Below are 18,074 nucleotides of genomic sequence, written 5' to 3'. Positions count from 1 at the left end.
ACACACACACACTCCCTTTGTGTGTGGATGAGATTGTGAGGGTATTTTTAATATGAAAAGTGGGTGAAATAACTCAGGAAAAATATGTGATGATAGAGGTGATGAGAGAGGTACGGACTGAAGGGACCAAGGATTGACCCCTAAGTTCCTTGAACCTAATAAATCAGGGAAAAAGAAGCTGAAGATATTAAGGAGAAACTACTGGTGAGGTACTAGAAGAAAAAAAACTATACGTCATGGAAAAAAGGGTTATCAAATTGCAGAGAACATTCAGCAGTTGCTTTGCTGTCAAGTGCTGTTAGGGATGAGGACTGATCTTTAAATTTCACAAGATGATCTTTAAATTTGGGTGAACTTGCAAAGAGCATGTTGGTTAGAATGATTGGAAGTTTGATTGGAGAGAGTGAAGTTAAACAGCAAAATGGGATTGCTTGGGCTATGGATTAATCAGTAGGTAGAGTGCTTGCCTTGCATGCACGAAGCCCTGAGTTTGATTCCCCATTCCCTCACCAACTGGTCATAGTCGTACATGTCTGTAACCCTCAGTATTTAAGAGGTGGGGAGAATGAGATCAGAAGTTTAAGGTCTGCCTTGAATTCCTCACAATCCTGGGATACATGAGACTCTGTCTTAGCAGGGATGGGGTTCTGCATATTGGAGGGCTTGACCATTTTTTCAGCAGTGGAAACTGTGTGATGTGGAAGTTTTTGCTTTATGAACTGTGGATATTCAACTTTGTGTTATAATCCGTACATATGTTGCAATCATTTCTGAAGGCTGTTGCAGGTATTGATTATTTACTCATTTTAGCATCTATTTTGGATATAAGGTACATTCTATCATATATTATAGTTTATTTTAATAGTTTTTGATTTTGAGAGAACATGACAAATATTTCATAAAATCTTGGATGGCTACTGGGACTTGAATATACATTTAAAAGATTAGTACTTGATTTCTTAATTTACTCTTCTGTTCCTGGGTAAGATGCAGAAAACACACCAGCAGAATTTAGCCATTTAGCTCTATCATCGGTGGAGGAATCAGTGGAGGGCGCCTCATCTACTCGAAGGAGAGACTCTGGCCTTGGTGAGGAAACAGCTTCTGGCTTAGGAAGCCATCCATCTACAGCTTCTCCAGCAGTGCCTCTGGGTGTCAGCGCGGGTCCAGATGCCATCAGTGAAGTGCTGTGCACTCTTTCTTTGGAAGTCAATAAATCTCAGGAAACAAAAACTGATGGAGGAAACGAGTTGGATAGGAAGGTGACACCATCAGTCCCAGTTTCAAAAAATGTCAATGTGAAGGACATTCTCCGAAGCTTGGTTAATATGCCAGCAGACGGAGTCACGGTGGATGCGGCCCTTCTGCCCCCAGCCTGCCTTGGTGCTCTTGGAGATCTGTCTGCTGACCCACCGGTGCAGTTCAGGTCTTTTGACAGGTATGTAAATAACCCATTGTTTCACTATGACTAGGTTTGCAAAATGTACAGAAATACCACAGTTTAGAATATGAAAATCTAAATTTTGTGCCTCAGAGAGTAGAATGTTTTGATCTGATTTATAAAAAAAATGGGTAGTTTTGTTGTGTGGTTTGTGCAGTATTTCAAACTTTTATTTATTAACATCTTATCTGCCACTAAAATTATTTTACGTTTATTTTTATTAGTGCATGTTGTATGTAAAAGCGTTTTTTCTTTTTTTACACCTTAGGCTTTACATAAACTTACAATAACTACCTATCATTTCCTTGCTGTTAACCAATGGACCATTTCTTAGATACTTCTTCACACTCTGCATTTAATTAGTATTGTTTTCATGAGCGTGGATAGTGGGTTATTTACTTGAACAAGGACAGTTTCCAGTGGCTATCCTACTGAGGAATTTGACTTTTCATCCTTTTGCAACTTCTATTGCTAAAGAGGGGTGTGGGGCCTCATGAGGTCCCATGGGCCTTTCCTCCATCAGTGCAAATGTCATGCATATAACCACTGTGGTTTGCAAGGTCATAGGTGCTACAGCCTTGCTGTTTCCAGAAGACAGCATCTCGTATCACTTGTTCCCATCCTTCAGTGTTCCCTAACCAAGCCTTGGAGCCAGTGATGGTGATATTTCCTTCAGAAGCTGCTTATTCTCTGCACTTTGGCCAGTTATGAGTTTGTCTCTTAACTGATGCTTTGTGCAAATAGAAGTTTCTCTGACCAAGTCTAATAGCAGTAGTAACCTGTGTGTAAAATTACAAAGATTTAGAAGGTAATTTGACAATATACCCTTTTAAAAAACAGGAGCAGTAGGTTTCTTTGTCTAGTTCCCATAACCTCCTGCCCATGAACTTTTGACATTTACAATCCCAGATGAGTTGGCCTTAAATTTAAGCAGAAAATAATTGGTCACTCATACAGCAATTATGCTACCTATTATTGTGACAGTGAGGCCATGTGGCTGGTAGGTTGGAGGTGTAGCTCGCAGAATTTCAGTTTGGTAGGACTTGTAATGATTTTTCTTTTTTTATAGTAATATTTTTTCTTTTTTATAGTACCTTCTGATTCCAGGAGAGCCAGCCAGCAGGGAGGAAGCTTCTAGTTTTATTTTTATTTGATTTTTCTATGTCCTATAACCAAAATGTATGGTGCTTTAGCAGTAGGGTCTTATCGTCTGGTTCCTGTGGGCAACCAACACGAGTGGGAAGAGACTTGTTCAGTAAGATCCTTTTACCCAGATGATCCAGTTTGGGATTATATCTCTTGAGGTCTCTTAATGCCTCTCACTTTGTTGTGATCTAATGTGCCTTAGACTTAGATTCAGGTTAGTACATCTTTGGCAGAAATATCGCAGACGTGACAGCTTCTCTTTGTTGCGTCCTGTCCAGTGGCATGGCTTTATCTCATTCCTGATGCCGTTTACTGTGGTCAGTGATTACAGTAATACGCCCCCAGTTTTTCTATTATTATGGAGTTCCTTGTGAACAGAGATTGTAAAATTCCGTCACTTTACCAGATTTTCTGTTCATTCATTTTATGGACTTACGGTTTTCTGTTTTATTTGGTGGCTTCTAATATTCGAGACATCTATATTAGAATTTGTAGTGATGTATTTTTCAGTTGTTTTAGTTTTTGTTCTCTATAATTTCCTCTTTTGTAAATAATGTCTTACAATGTTGTCCCAGACAGCTACAGATTCCTCAGCTCAAATGATTGTCTTGTCATAGACACTTGAACTCATAGGAATCCTTTTGTCTTGGTCAAGGCTAGAATTATGGGTGTGAGCTACCCTGCCTATCTTAAAATTAACTTAAATTTGTGCTAGTGTTAATAATAAGAAACAATTGGGTGGCTAAATATTTTAATTAGATGTATCTTAAGTATTAGTTAATACTTAGGTATTAGTATATACTTAAGTACTTAAATATACTTAGTATATACTTAAAATATTTTTATGAATTACCAAAATGTTTTATTTAGGTATTTACTTTTCAATAATGTTGAAATTAAATCTTTCATTTTTCATTGCTTAAGTGAGATTATGCATTTACTTGGGAAATCCTGCTTAGGCATTGTACTTTTAAAAAGTTTGTTAAAGTAAAGAAAAAATAATTTTGCTGGCAGCATTTTTCAGGATGTTCTGTGACACTTAACATGTCTGGTATGCATTTAACATATTGTCTGATGGAGTACAATCTTCTGTCTCTCTCCCCCATCCTTTTTCTTAGCAAGAGACACCTTCTGAAAGACTTTTCTTGAAGCCGTGGGCCAATGGAGTGTTTTTGGAAATTTCAAAGCATCCCTCTGATCATGTGTTTATCTCAGGAATGCTGTGCCAGAAATCAGAACTCTCCTCATATCTTAAGAATTATCAACTCCCAAGCAATAGCTGGGAAGTTTAGGGTAACAGCTGCGTGAGTGAGCCCTGCTGAAAGGCTGCCAGGCTCAGTTTCTGTAAAAGGGAAGGTGTTTGTGTTCATTCCCATGCCAAGATTCCTGCTCTTATCTAATTGGAAGATTCTTGCTGGCGATTAATGGGTGCCAGGGATTTATCTTGATAAAGTTCAAGGGCTGGTCTGTGTTTTCAGCTGAATCCTTTGGGACTAAAGTACTCAGATAATCTTTTTTTAACCATGTTAAATAAAATAGCATTGTGAAGGTTTGTGGTATTTTCAACTGATGTGATTTTAAAATGGAAATTCTAAAACTCGTCTGGAAGAGATTATTACTCCTTATTTGTGCTTATTACTAATTAATTGAAAGAACCTTCAGAGTCCCTAATTTAGGAAAATGACAGCAAAACAACAGTATTTTCACTTGCTATGTGTGGGACTATAAAAAGTACTTAAAAAATCTGTACAGTTAAGATAATTACCTTCCTCATAAACATAAGACAGATTTTATTTTTTGAGTAGAAACTTAAGGCCCGGGACATACTCAGAGGTAGCGTTTGTGCTTAGTCTATGCCTGATCCTGAGTTGAATACTCAGCACAGGAGTCGGGATGGAAGAATAAAAGCATAAGCACACTTGATAGCAGTATATTCTCAAGTGAGCTCTAGATATGTTGCAACTTGTTTTTTTCAAAGAGAATACAGAAATATTTTGTTTTTGTATAACTAATTCCCACTAAAGAATGATAAGTTTAAATTTTTAGGTTATCTTTTCAAAATGTAGAGTCTACTTTCCTAGTTTAGATTTATGCTTACAGGATGAACATAATGGGCTAAAATTTTGCATAGTTATAAAATTAAAATAAGTAATATTTATTGCATTGTAATTAGATTGTGTGATTTTGAATTTTGTTTTGATACAGCCCAGAACCTTAGTAGTATTGTATCTCTTCTCAGAAGTGATTTGAATCGGATAATGGATTCAGAAATTATTAATTTTATTTTTTGTATGTACTAATTCATAGTTAGAATAAACAGCAGGGATGAAAACATGATCATGAAGGTGGTTTTCCGGGCCCGTCTTACCCATTGCCCTCCAGATGTGCTGGCCCTTGATAGTTTTCTAAATGTGGAAAACTTAACTGCATAATTTCTGGTCGTGGGGAACTGGCTTCATTCTCTCCCCTATTAAAATTAAAAAAGAAAATAAAACCCCATTTTCTATTCGTTACCAGATATATTTTTGTAATTTAACTGTATATGCATAATTTCTTATCTTGAAAATCTTTATTTTTGTTCTGTATAGATGATCATAATCTAGATAGTTACATTTAAGTGTTGACATGAATATGATGTTGGAGAACTTGGTGAATGTACTGAAAACCATTTAATTCTATGCAATGTGATGAGTTGTATGGGATGGGAAGTATAGCTTAGCAGAATGTGAGAAACAGTGGCTGACATCAGAGAATCTGGTTCCTTCCTACAGTTGACTTTGAGTTACTGCCCCTTTCAGAGCTTGTCTCAAACCTTCAAAAGACGTGCTAAAACTCTGTTTGTTGCACATGTCTGTAGTTTCAGGACTTAGGAGTAGGATTTGGAATTCAGGGCTCTGGCACTGCCTGCCTTTCATGTTTTCTCCCCCAGTTATTTATTAAATGAAGTCAATGTATACCTTAAGATTGTTTTCAAACTGAACTATAAAGTTTTGAGAATATGTGCAAAATTGTGGGCAGTAAATATTTACGGAACTGAATAAAACAATATGCTGTTTTCACTATGGAAAACATTATTAACAGTATGCTAAATGTTTAAAAACCAAATCCAGGTTTTGTTGTGTTCTAATTAGCCATGGCCACGTTAGGATTGTGCATGCTAAGGAACCAGTATGGAGTGCGGTACCCGTTCATGTACTCCTGTTACACAGAATATCAGCTAGGATTCTCCATGTCCATCCAGCCCGCAAAGCAATTGCTATTTTAACTTCGTACAAAACCATTTATTAGTTTGCCTGCTCAAGAACCTTTTTAAAAAAGGAAATAAAAACATGCTTTAGAACATAGGCTTCCTTAATTTAGCATAGCACCTTTGAGATTCATCTGTGTCGATAAGTTTATTAACAGTCTATCATATGGTTATGTAATAGTATCCGACTATATCAGTTCTCATCATTGTGAACGACATTTGTGCAGTTGCCAGTTTTCAACCACGTTAATGCATCTGCAAACATAATTGTATTATTGCATACTTAAATGTTCTTGAGCAAAGATCTGACGTACAGTTGTTGGGTCATAGGATAAATTTATGCTTAAAATTTTGATTATAGGGAAGATTTTTTTTCACTGCTGTGAGTTGAACATGGGCGCTCAGGCACGTGAGGCAGAGTGCAGAGCCACTGCCTGCCACAGTTTCCCTAGGCTATGTTATTCTCTCGTCGGTAAAGATGTTGCTTGCCTAAAGCAGATTGTGATGGTTCTTCTGCGAACAAATGGAAAGTAAATTATTCATACTTATTATTTTCTACCTAATTGTTATAGCATAGAGATTTTTCTTACATATTGGTATATAAATTATATTAATATAAATATTTAGTATTGTTTTCTGAGGGTACCACCAGCACACGTGCGCGCGCGCGCGCGCGCGCACACACACACACACACACACACACACACACACCCTCCCATAGGTCATATCCACTTTCCTTTAAGTCAGTGATCTTCAACTGATATAAGCTACCGTGATTTAAGCACACCATTTTGGGATTGGGGGCTCAGGTGGCTGTTGCTTCTATTTTTTAGTATATAGTTAACATTGGCAGTCACCCTTATAATGATGTGACACCAGCTACCCCCAAGTACATTGAATAAGCCTTGCCTAGCACAAGATAACTTGATTTAATTGGCAACAGTGTTTGCCCTCAGATGATAGTCACTGAAGTATAACAGAACCTATTTCACTTTGCTCCTCTTCTTTTTTTAAAAGTAACAATAGAAATGTATTTTTTAAAATAATAGAATTGTGTGCTTTAGAAAGTATGAATACATTTATTAGGATAAAGTACCTAAGTAATTTTGTTTAAAAATCAAATACTTTAAAGCTATTAAGGGAATACTTTCAGCTTACAGTATTGTCAACAAAAGATGTGATTAAATAAATTGAATATTGAAGACTTTAAGCTTATGGTTAACACGGGGTAATTAAAAGTAAGAGCTGCTGTGGGAGCGCATTATATATCAGCTGTCCTTTTACCTCATTAACTGGGTTTTTGCATGTTTATGGAGCTAACTTCAATTAAAAATGCCTTTTAAGTTATGTCTAACAAGGTCTTTTAGTTACTCTTTTAGTATAAAGTATTGCACTTTAATTGAAATTGGTATATCATAAATACATGTGTTTGAATAATACATAATATGAACAACTGGTTCTTTAGCACCTTTTCTGTTTACAACAATTGTCTGTTGTTTTCTATATGATATAATCAAAAACTGTCATAGTTTATGAGCTATATACATACCAATTGCTTGCATAGGTATTGTTTTATCTTTTAAGATACTTAAGGTTTTATGATTTCAAATTAGCAGTGCTTTAAAGTCCTTCTTGAAACATGCTGAGTTTTCTGCATCATTTCTGACATTTTTAAAAAAGTTAATTACTTCTCTTAAATTTCAAAAATTTTCCCTTCAAAATTATCTTTGGTTATATTTACTAGAAAATTCAAGATGATCTTAAATTTAAAAAGTCTTATGTGGTAAATGTTGATTAAAATGGATTTTTCTCATAGGACATTGTCCTAGTTTTAAAAACAGCGTGGCTGGGGAGATAGCTTGCAAGTACAGTGTTTGCTGTGAAAGCAAGAGGACCTATGTGTGATCTTTACAAAGCTGTGTGTGTGGAAGGGAGAGCAGAGAGTGGGTTGGAGAGATGGTCAGAGATTGAGAGCCCTGGATGTTCTTCCAATGCTCTTCCACCAGACCCGGGCTTGATTCCCACCACCCCATAGTAGCTCTCAGCCGGCCTAGCCTACCCAGCTGTCTCTGCCTCCTGAGAGACTCTGTCAGAAACAAGCTCCTGAGGAACAGCATCCAAGCTCGCACTCCCTCTCTCTACCTCTCCCTCCCTCTTTTCCTCCCCCCTCCTCCCTCCTCTCTAAAAGAGAAAAAGGCTCCTAAGTATGGACAGCAGTGAAGAAACTTCAAGTTGAATGAATATTTTAAAGAGTACGTCAGAAATAAGAAGGGAATAAAATCTTCATTTTATTTTGAAGTGTGTATAACGTAATTTATATTTTAAAATCTTTATTACAGAAGTGTCATCATTGCAACAAAGAAATCAGCAGTCCTACCTTCCACCCTTACTACAAGCACACCCACCAATGCCGTCAGTGTGGTTTCCTGCGTAGACTCCACTCAGGTCTCAGACGTGGGAGGAGAGTTACCAGGTGAGTTAGGTGTCAATGATATCAACATAATTTTTAGATACTATTTTGGCAAACCTTAGAATTTTCTGATAAAATTTGAAGTTCATAACGTCCTTTAGAAACCTTTGTGCTTTTGTATTTTACTGCTGATTGTTTACTAATATCCTAAAAAAATCTGAGTAAAATTAAAAAAAAAATTCAGTTGGTAGAGTCCTTACTTAGCTCTGGGTTCGTCCCTAGGGCTGCGTGATCTGGGGTACACATACCTGTCAGCCTAGCACCCGGAAGGTGGGGCAGATGGTCAGACAGTCAAGGTCATCTGTGGCTCATAGTGATCTGGGGTACACATACCTGTCAGCCTAGCACCCGGAAGGTCAGACAGTCAAGGTCATCCGTGGCTCATAGTGATCTGGGGTACACATACCTGTCAGCCCAGCACCCGGAAGGTCAGACAGTCAAGGTCATCTGTGGCTCATAGTGATCTAGGGTACACATACCTGTCAGCCTAGCACCCGGAAGGTCAGACAGTCAAGGTCATCTGTGGCTCATAGTGATCTGGGGTACACATACCTGTCAGCCTACCACCCGGAAGGTCAGACAGTCAAGGTCATCTGTGGCTCATAGTGATCTAGGGTACACATACCTGTTCGCCCAGCACCCTGAAGGTCATAGTGATTAGAGCACTCAGCTGTATGAGACCTATTAGTGACTGATTGTTAAACGCATATCTACTATATACTACTTTGTTTATTTTTCTGAATTAGAACCTAGGAAAATATGCTGTCCTCAAGTAGTGTGTCATTCTTGTGCTAGCCACAGTGGTGCACATTCCTCTACAGTTAGCCAGTCCCTGCCTCCATACTGGGCTTTGTGTTATGTGTTGACAAAGTAAATGCAATTATTTCTTTCATCATCTTTGTTTTTTGGTTTTGTTTTTTGTTTTGTTTTAGTTTTGAGACTGGGTTTCATGTGACCTAGGCTGGCCTTGAACTCACTTCCTAGCCAAGGGTGAACTGAAACTTGTTATCCTTTTGTCTCCACATCCCAAATGGTTGAATTTGCCACCATGCTTGGTTTCTGTTGTGGAGAGAGACCAGGGGTTCTGTGCGAGACAAGCACTGTATCGAGTATCTACATATCCATAGAATCTATGTATCTACATAGCCCTACTGTTTACTTTTATTTTACTTGTCTTAACAGAATTTTCTTTTATGGTTTGAAATGAAACTACTTCTTAGAAAATGCTATAGTATGCTAAAGAAAATTAATACTTTACCATTCAATTGTAACTATGTAAAGCATATAGTTTCTCTGTAGCTAAAAGTAAGAGAGCACACTGCAAAGTTACTTGATTAATTCCCTGAGTTGTAATACTGGGCCTCATGTGGCCTAAGCTGGCCTTCAGTCTTCACATGTATAGCAAAGAATATTCCCAACTCCAGGCTTCACTCTGTTGTGCTTGAGAGCTCTGGTACCATTACAAATTTGATTTCTCTTTTAGAATTTATTTTTAGTGTCTTTTTTTTTTCTTTTGAGTTGAGAACTGAACCACTGAGCTAGCTCCCCAGCTCATATCAACTACTATCTAACAGTTCATGAGGAGTACACATTTTATTTTCATATATAGAAAACAGTAAGCATTAAGTTAAAATTTTCACCTGGAAAGACAAAGTTGCTGTAATAGTATTGTATTGTGTGGCTTAGGCTTTTATTTTATCAAAGAAATATAAGCATCACTACACTTTGGTTTTTAGATTAGTTTCAAATTTATAGAAGAAAGTAGAAAGACCATGATTGCCTTGTATATACCCCATACAGCACTCTCTTCCTAGAAAGAAAATAGTGATCTTGGTTTAAGTATACAAATATGTGCAACTTTATCCATACTCAAAGTGTTGTGTTTTTCTTGATTAGCTTTTTATAAAAAGACAGTAGCTATTATTGTTTTTTATGAAATTGGCAGTCATTTAAAAATTCTGTTAAGAATTCCTCAGTACACCCCCAGAGAAGGCATGGCAGTATGAGACGCTCCTCCTTTTCCAAAGGTAGTCTTCTTTAATTTTAGTTTATAGTACAGAGTAAATAGGATCTTCTGATGCCTGCAGAGGCCAGAGGTGCCAGATTCCCTGGATCTGGAGTTACAGGTGACTGTGAGCCTCTTGACATAGGTACTGGAAATTGAACTGAGGTCTTCTGTAAGAATAGTACATGCTCGTAACAGTGCAGCCCTCTCTCCAGATGACAGCTCTTAGATTTTTAAGGGCAAGTGGGCCTCCTATGTTGTCCAAGCTGACTCCGAATTTCCGAGTTTTCTCAGCTTCTTGAGTGCTAGAATCATAGGTACATACCACCATGTTAGACTTCTGGTCACTTTCAAGTATGTCCTTCACATTTCAAATCACATGGAGATAAGAAACATAAGAGAGCGAAGGTGTTTATGTGATCTTTTGTTTTCTAAATCCCTGGTATCAATTGGGAATTCCAAATTAATTTGCTGTCTGGAAGTCTTTTTTTTTTTTTTTTTTTGGTTTTTCGAGACAGGGTTTCTCTGCAGCTTTAGAGCCTGTCCTGGAGCTAGCTCTGGTAGACCAGGCTGGTCTCGAACTCACAGAGATCTGCCTGCCTCTGCCTCCCGAGTGCTGGGATTAAAGGTGTGTGCCACCACCACCTGGCTTGGAAGTCTTTTGTAACCATTTGCCAAAATGTGTAATATTATATTGCATCTTTTTGGCCTGTCCCATAATCTGTCCTTTTGCTCCCTACTGCTCAAATTTTGTTCAGTTGGTGATGCTAGTGTTTTCAAATAACTTCTCAGTGTTTTCTTTGTTGAGCTAGAATTTTTAAGTATTTGCTATTATTCTATCACTTCCTCAATTAATTAATTGATTTAGTTCTGTGGATCAGAGCTTCGTACATATTAAGTATGCACTGTACTATTTTGCTATAAGCCTGGTCAACTTATGTTGCTTTCTTAAATAATTCTTTATTTCAGTTATTCCTTGCCATCTTTGTGGTGTTGGTTTTCTTTTCTTCATTCATTTTGATTTTTTGGATCTGACTTTTCCTTTCCTCATTTTGCATGCTGTTTTCATTGTTGCCTGGCTTTTATTCCATTATTTGATTCTAATCGTGCTGTGACGATGGCTGCCCCTGTTTTGCTCTGTGTCTCGTCTGCCATATAGTATTTGTACCTTGTCAGGTGCTCGTGTACTTTACTAAGTCTACTAAAAGGTCTCTCGTATTTAATAACTATAATTGGTAGATTTAGGGCACATCTTGACTTAAGTTATTTGCCATTTAAAATATGATAATCAAATAAGTAAATGAATAAATATGAAATTTTATTTTCTTTCTCCTAGTTCTAACAGATTTGGGAAATCATTTGTGGATGAAGTGATTATTGTTACTATATTCTGAGCAGGGAAGTTCTCCCTCCCCTCCCCTCTTTCTCTCTCTCTGAGACAAGAGTTTCTCTGTATCTTTTGGCACCTGTCCTAGAACTAGCTCTTGTAGACTAGTCTGGTCTTGAGCTCACAGAGATCCCCCTGCCTCTGCCACCTGAGTGCTGGGATTTAAGGCGTGAGCCACCACCGCCCAGTCTATTGTCTCTCTCTTATACTCTTCCTCTCTGTCTCCTCTTCCTCTTCCTTCTCCCTCTCCCCCAGGTGTTGCTGTGTAGCTCCGGTTACGCTAGGATGCCTTAATGTGGTATAGAGTGTTCTTGAACAGCCTCCTGAGTGCTGTCATTACCCGTGTGCATAGCCATGCTCAAACGGCCACGGGTTATTCTTTGTACAGATTCATAGTTAATAACTTTTCCTTGGTCTTCCCCATTGTTACCTTCAGATGACTATAGCTCTTAATTTTGTAGTGGGCCAGGAACAACCACAAAAGCACTGCTCAAATTCAGCAGTGCATTATTGACTAATAAAGAATTACTTGACAAACAATTCATAGATACAAATGGGAACTGAAACAAGTCATATTATAAATGAAAACTCATGAGAGAGTGTAAGTGGCACCGTTACTCAAGTGTCCATGGATTGTTTGTTACGTTAGACTCTTGATCAGTCATGCTATAGCACAAGCTCTCTGATGACTGACTCAAAGGTTATGCTCTTGGTGATAGTAGTACAAATATTTAATGCTAAATTAAGAATTTTGGCTTTTTAATTTTTACTTCATTGAGGAGAAAGCTTTGCTTGTTAGTTCCCATTGGAATCAAGTAAGAGAAATTAAACCTAACTTAGTGGATCTAATTCTATCAATACTTGTCTGCTTCCATACTCCTTGGATAGGAGGGTTGCCTAACACAATGGCCTTACATAGAAATATTTAAGGAAAAACATTGATTTATTAAAAGTCTTTACTAAAGTGTGATATATGTTTGAAAAAGTACATTGTAACGCATTCTTGTTGGCTGCTGAAAAGAGAGTATATTTGTTTGAATTCTTGTATCTAAAACGAGAAAATTACCGTCAAGTGCTTATTTTTCTTTTATAGGAAGTAGATCACCTAATGCAAACTTGCCTTCCGTCCCAGCAGTTGGCTCTGTCCCGCAGGACCCAGTCGCACACATGAGGTATTTAAGCTGCTCACTCGCATACTGAAATTTGTGGTTTTTCAAGACCCACCCTTTCTTCTCCCTTCCCCCAAATACTTTAGAAAATATTTTCATTTCAAAATATTTTTGTTGTAAAATGTTTATTAGAAATGTTTACTTGCAATAAAAATGCTTCATGCATGACAAATATTTTTATGAGCTCATGGTGAATATTTCAGATAATTCTGAGTTGTTAGGAATCTATTGTTTCTTTTAATGTGTTAAAGTGATGATATCTGTTCAATTATGACCACATTTTTAATATATCTTCATATACTTTTACTTTTGCTTACAATTTTAATTTAGAATGTACATCTTAAAATTTAAATTTGAAATTAATAGACTTATTTTCAACCATTAAACACTGTGTGGTCTAAGAATTCTGGTTTTTCTTACCATAACTGTCAGATCTCTGTCTCCCTCGGGAAAGAAGTACTTCTGTGACAGGTGTATGTTTGTGGGATCACACAGGCTGACTAGGCTCTGTGAGGCACAGGGAGATAACTGTGTGTTTGTGTGGGGGGGAGCTGCTCTGTTGGGGCATAAGCCGTGAGTACTGTTGGGAGCCGAGACGAACACTGGCTGCTGACTTGTTGGCTGTACAAAGTTCCGCGTGCTTGTCAGTTTCCTGAAGTGCAGCATTCCTGCTAATGCTGTAAACTCATTAAAAGTGTATGATAAATTGTAAGTGAACATACATGTACTCTCATGCAACCTTACTATGTTAATCAAGATGAATATTAATGTATAGTCTGATTTTTTTAATGAGGTCACAGATCATATTAGAAAGAAATAGTTATCACTTCTATAAAAGTATGAACTGCTTTTTAGAAACGTTTGTGTGCTCCAACAGACAATTCAGAGATGAAGACATGAGTTTTGCTGTCAAGTTACTGCTAGCTTACTCATAGCAGTGTTTGATGAGCAGATAAATTAGATGAGGTCTTGGGTTAGTTTGGCTTATAATGGAATTTTAAAAAGTGCTTCTAACTGGGGAGTTGCAACTTCCAGTAAGAACTGAGGCTTGCAATGGTTGTTAATCAAGGCTGTCTTTGGAGACTCGAATGGAATCAGTCCATGTGAAAGAGGACGTTTTAGGTGGAAAGCTAAGTAGGAACAGTAACGTGTCTTTTGTTCCTTTTCATTTTTCCCGTGACTTTACATTCCTGTGGAGTTAGATTTCTCTCTAGAACCTAGAAGGCTGATAACTTTCATCGTCTCTCTGTTAGCATCACCGAGAGGCTGGAGCATGCATTGGAGAAGGCGGCCCCTCTGCTGCGAGAGATTTTTGTGGACTTTGCACCTTTCCTTTCTCGGACACTTCTGGGTAGCCATGGACAAGAACTGCTTATAGAAGGAACAAGTAGGTGGCTTTCCTTTATTCTGTTTTATTTCTTGACATTACACAGCCATATGCTTGCATGAGAAATGTCTGCATCTTCTTTCACCATTGGCAAGGCCCTCAGACGTCTGTGACTTTATTTTAATATTTTAGTTTTGCTTTGTTTTAGTTTTTTTAACCAGCAGTTTGGATGAAGTATTAAAGTATTAAGCCAGCGCAGTAGTGTTTGCTTTCTAGTTGTAGAGGTTGAACTTGGGAATCTTGTACATGCTATGCAAGTGTTTTATTATTGAGTTTCAATTTTAGATCAATTAGTACAATTTTTAGTACAATCAAATTAACCATGGGGTAGAGAATTATGAGAGCAGTGTAACAGGGTTTTACTTGAATTTAAGATCCATGGAAGCTGGGGTGTGGTGGTGCACACCTTTAATCCCAGTATTTGGGAGGCAGATGCAGGAGGATCTCTGAATTCAGGCCAGTCTGGTCTACAATAGTGAGTTCCAGGACAGTAGGGCTGTTATACAGAGAAACTGTGTCTCAAACTCCACCCCATCCATAGTAACAGCCATATCTTGCCACATATTAGTAATGTGGATTACGTTATTATTTTACAAGTAACAGTGGTATTGTAAATTTCCCTGCTCATATCATACTTAGGTGACTAGGTCTATTTTAGGTAGGGTGCTTTGTAGCTGTCTCGCTAAGTAGCATGCAAAGGAAGATTGCTGAGGAGACTAATTACTATGTTAGTTACAGAATGGATCAAGGATAGTAGTTCCTTCCTTCTTCCCTCCCTCCCTCCTTCCCTCCCTTCCTCCTTCCTTCCTTTCTTTGTCTCATTTCTTCCCTCCTTTCCTCCCTCTCTCCCTTCTTTCTTCTTTCCTTCTTTTTGGCTTGAGGCATTATGTAGGAAATTTCTTGAAATATTAGAGAAGATGACTCAGTTAGATGAAGGAAGATTCACCCTGAGTTTCCTCAAGCAACAGGAATCAATTCAACACAAAACACCTTTTTAAACAACTGACTCTATTTAAGAACTTAAGCCTAGTAGTGGTGGGACTACCAGTAGAACTGGGAATCCCAGCAATTGGGAAGTGGAAGCCCTCAAATAGGGAATTTTAGACCTGGCCTGAGCTACATGAGAAACTATCTCAAAACAACTAATTTAATAGGTTAACTGAAAAATATCAGCTGCTGTTCCAGAACTGAGATTGTAAAAGTCAAGCTTGAGAACTTTTATGATACTCAGAATTAATATTTTTGTTTGAATATGGTTGTGTTATAATTACTGAGTTTCATTTGCTTTTGGGCAAGATTGATAGTGTAAGATAAGTACTGATAATTTATTAAAGCCCAAGTATCTTGGTAAGAAATCCCCATTTCTTCTTCAGTGTCCTAAATATTAATTTACATTTAATGATGTATGATTTCATTTCCAGAGTTCAAAAGTAGTAATGCATTCATTTGAAAAGAAATTGTAATTTTAGAAATACTTCATTTAAGTTTTATGCATCAATAATTTATTTAATAATAGACTAATTGGTGTAATTTTAAAGGATTCTTATTTATTAAAATAATATAATTTGAAAATAATTGATTTAAAAAATGCTTGGAAATCTGAATTGCAAGACTTTTGAAAGCCTAATTTTTGTTTCATATGTCAAATAATTATTTTTAAAGTAGTATGTCCACTTATGAACTTTCATCTTTATTCACGGTTTTGTTTCAGTGTTTGTAGCATGAATGTCCTTTAAGCAGGCCGTTAGTGTGAGCAGTCAAGTACCAGGTCTATGGTGTCTCCCTCTCTACTCTGCTCTTACTACTCTGCAAAGTAATTAGTGACTTTTAACAGTTAATGCCACGTTAATTGTTCAAGTAAAAGTGAGCTTTCACTATCATTATTTTTCTCAACAACCAACTGTTCAGTGTATGTTTTCTTTATTATCTTTATATTGGATATAAAGATCATATGTATTATGCCATTCTGAAATAAGACTGAAAACAAATGCATATACATGTAATTTTCTGTATAAGTATTGAAACACCTGTATGATCAAAGAACATTGTATAAACCTTTCTAATTTTGGATGCCTGAAGTCCTTTTATCACTGTTGTTCATTATACATGTGAACAGATGTGAAAAGGTCCAGACTAGAATCCAGAGATGGTAATTCTGGTTCCTGTGGAGGTAATTAATTAATTAACAAATCCAATGAGGATTAACTACATAACTGTGAAGGGTTCAGAATTGATGCACTATGAGATATTCGTTTTTTTTGTTAATTTTCCTTTATTTTTGGGATCATAATTACATCACTTCTTTCTCCTTCCTACCTCCAAACCTTGCCATATGACCCTCATTACTTTCTTTCAAATTTTATAGCCTCTTTTTTCATTAATTGTTGTATATTTCTAAATATAACCTGATTAGCCTGTATGATATTTTTATTTATATTTCAGTACTAATCAATTGGTCTTGTGTAACCAATTGGTTTGCTTTTCCCTGGAGAGTTTTTCTCTCACTCTCAGCAAGAGAACTAGGTTTTGAAACTGGGCTTGTTTCTGGGTTACATTTTGAGAAGTAACTAGATTTCAGACAACAGTTACCCAGGCCAGGCAAGAGAGATTGTAGCTCTGTCCTTTCTCTCCAGCTTGGCAGCATTGGAGTGAGGTGTTTTAAAACCATCTTAGCAGTGCAAACTCATGCATTAGTTAATGACCCGCTTGCCTAGTGCACACAACGCAGAAGTGCTCTTAGCTGACTTATGTGCACTGCCAGCATCACTAGTGCACACAACGCAGAAGTGCTCTTAGCTGACTTATGTGCACTGCCAGCATCACTCCTGTCATTTCTAGACCCGGGAACGATGGTTCTCACTTCTTAAACAGAAAATGAAAGGTATTTGTAAAGCTTCAAAATGCCAACCTACGCCACTGTTCAACTGAGGGATTATTATTTTAAAAGGAGGAAAACTACAGAGCATAAAGATAAGAGGTAGAGACACGGTCCTCTACATGTGGAAGAGCTTTAATAGAGTTAAAAAAGGTACTATTTTAGGGCTTTTAAATGTCACAAGGAGTTAGTTAATACAGAATTATCAGTTATAAGTTTTTGATCATTATAATCTTATTGGGTTATCCAATCCTCATAATTATTGGAATTACCTTCTAAATATATTAGCTGTAGCAAATTCTTTGAACTGCTCTTTGATTATATTGGGGATTTAAACTAAATAACTCTTTAGATGGTCATTAATGATATAAAAGTTCCTTCCTAAGGACATTTTTAGTTAATCTAAAACAAAACATAGAAAGGAAAATGTAAATAATTAGTTTATAGGAAATGAGGACTACATAACAGACAATGGCTTGCATTTCTGTTAAGGTTTAGTGTGAGGTCGGAGGTCAAGGTACTAATAAGAGTGTTTGGGATGTCTGCTGCCATGAGACAAAATGGAAACTTGATTGATAGCTAGAGGGTTGAGGGGAGAGAGTGTGGTGGAGAAAGCAGAGGTCAGGAGTCATTTCCCTTCTCTGCATGTGTAATGATCAGCTCTCCCAACACAGTGTAGATGATCACGGTCAGCATGGCATATGTTGCATTTCTATGAGTATTGTGAAATGTTACTGTAGAAGTCATAGTAGAGGTTTGGGTATTTTGAAAGTTAAAGTAGTTTACAGAATTGGTAGTTTTGGTACCTGTTTCAAAGTAGCCACAGAGTACAGGAGTAGTTCTTAGCACATTAACATTTTTGTTTAAATCAAATTTGGACAAAAATAACAAAAAGTGAATCTGTCTTTTTTTTTTTTTTTTTTTTTTTAAATTGTGGTTTTTGAATA

General features: G+C 37.1%; 1 protein-coding gene and 1 non-coding gene across 4 annotated transcripts in view; both read left to right on the top strand.

Moving 5' to 3' along the window:
* Positions 1 to 18,074, top strand: part of Lrba (LPS responsive beige-like anchor protein) — a 481,883-nt gene that overhangs the window by 108,768 nt on the left and 355,041 nt on the right. For all 3 annotated transcript variants that reach the window (XM_038347328.2, XM_038347329.2, XM_038347327.2), the window contains exons 30-33: positions 988 to 1,438; positions 8,174 to 8,307; positions 12,790 to 12,868; positions 14,119 to 14,252. In XM_038347328.2, the coding sequence (XP_038203256.1) occupies positions 988 to 1,438; positions 8,174 to 8,307; positions 12,790 to 12,868; positions 14,119 to 14,252 (798 nt within the window). The remainder of the gene's footprint in view (positions 1 to 987; positions 1,439 to 8,173; positions 8,308 to 12,789; positions 12,869 to 14,118; positions 14,253 to 18,074) is intronic.
* LOC119826954 lies at positions 4,897 to 5,056 on the top strand. Its single transcript, XR_005287516.1, has one exon. It is a non-coding gene; the product is annotated as a U1 spliceosomal RNA (small nuclear RNA).

Source organism: Arvicola amphibius, chromosome 11 (genome assembly GCF_903992535.2).
Source record: "Arvicola amphibius chromosome 11, mArvAmp1.2, whole genome shotgun sequence".
NCBI lineage: Eukaryota > Metazoa > Chordata > Mammalia > Rodentia > Cricetidae > Arvicola > Arvicola amphibius.
This window is presented reverse-complemented; position numbering and strand designations above follow the sequence as displayed.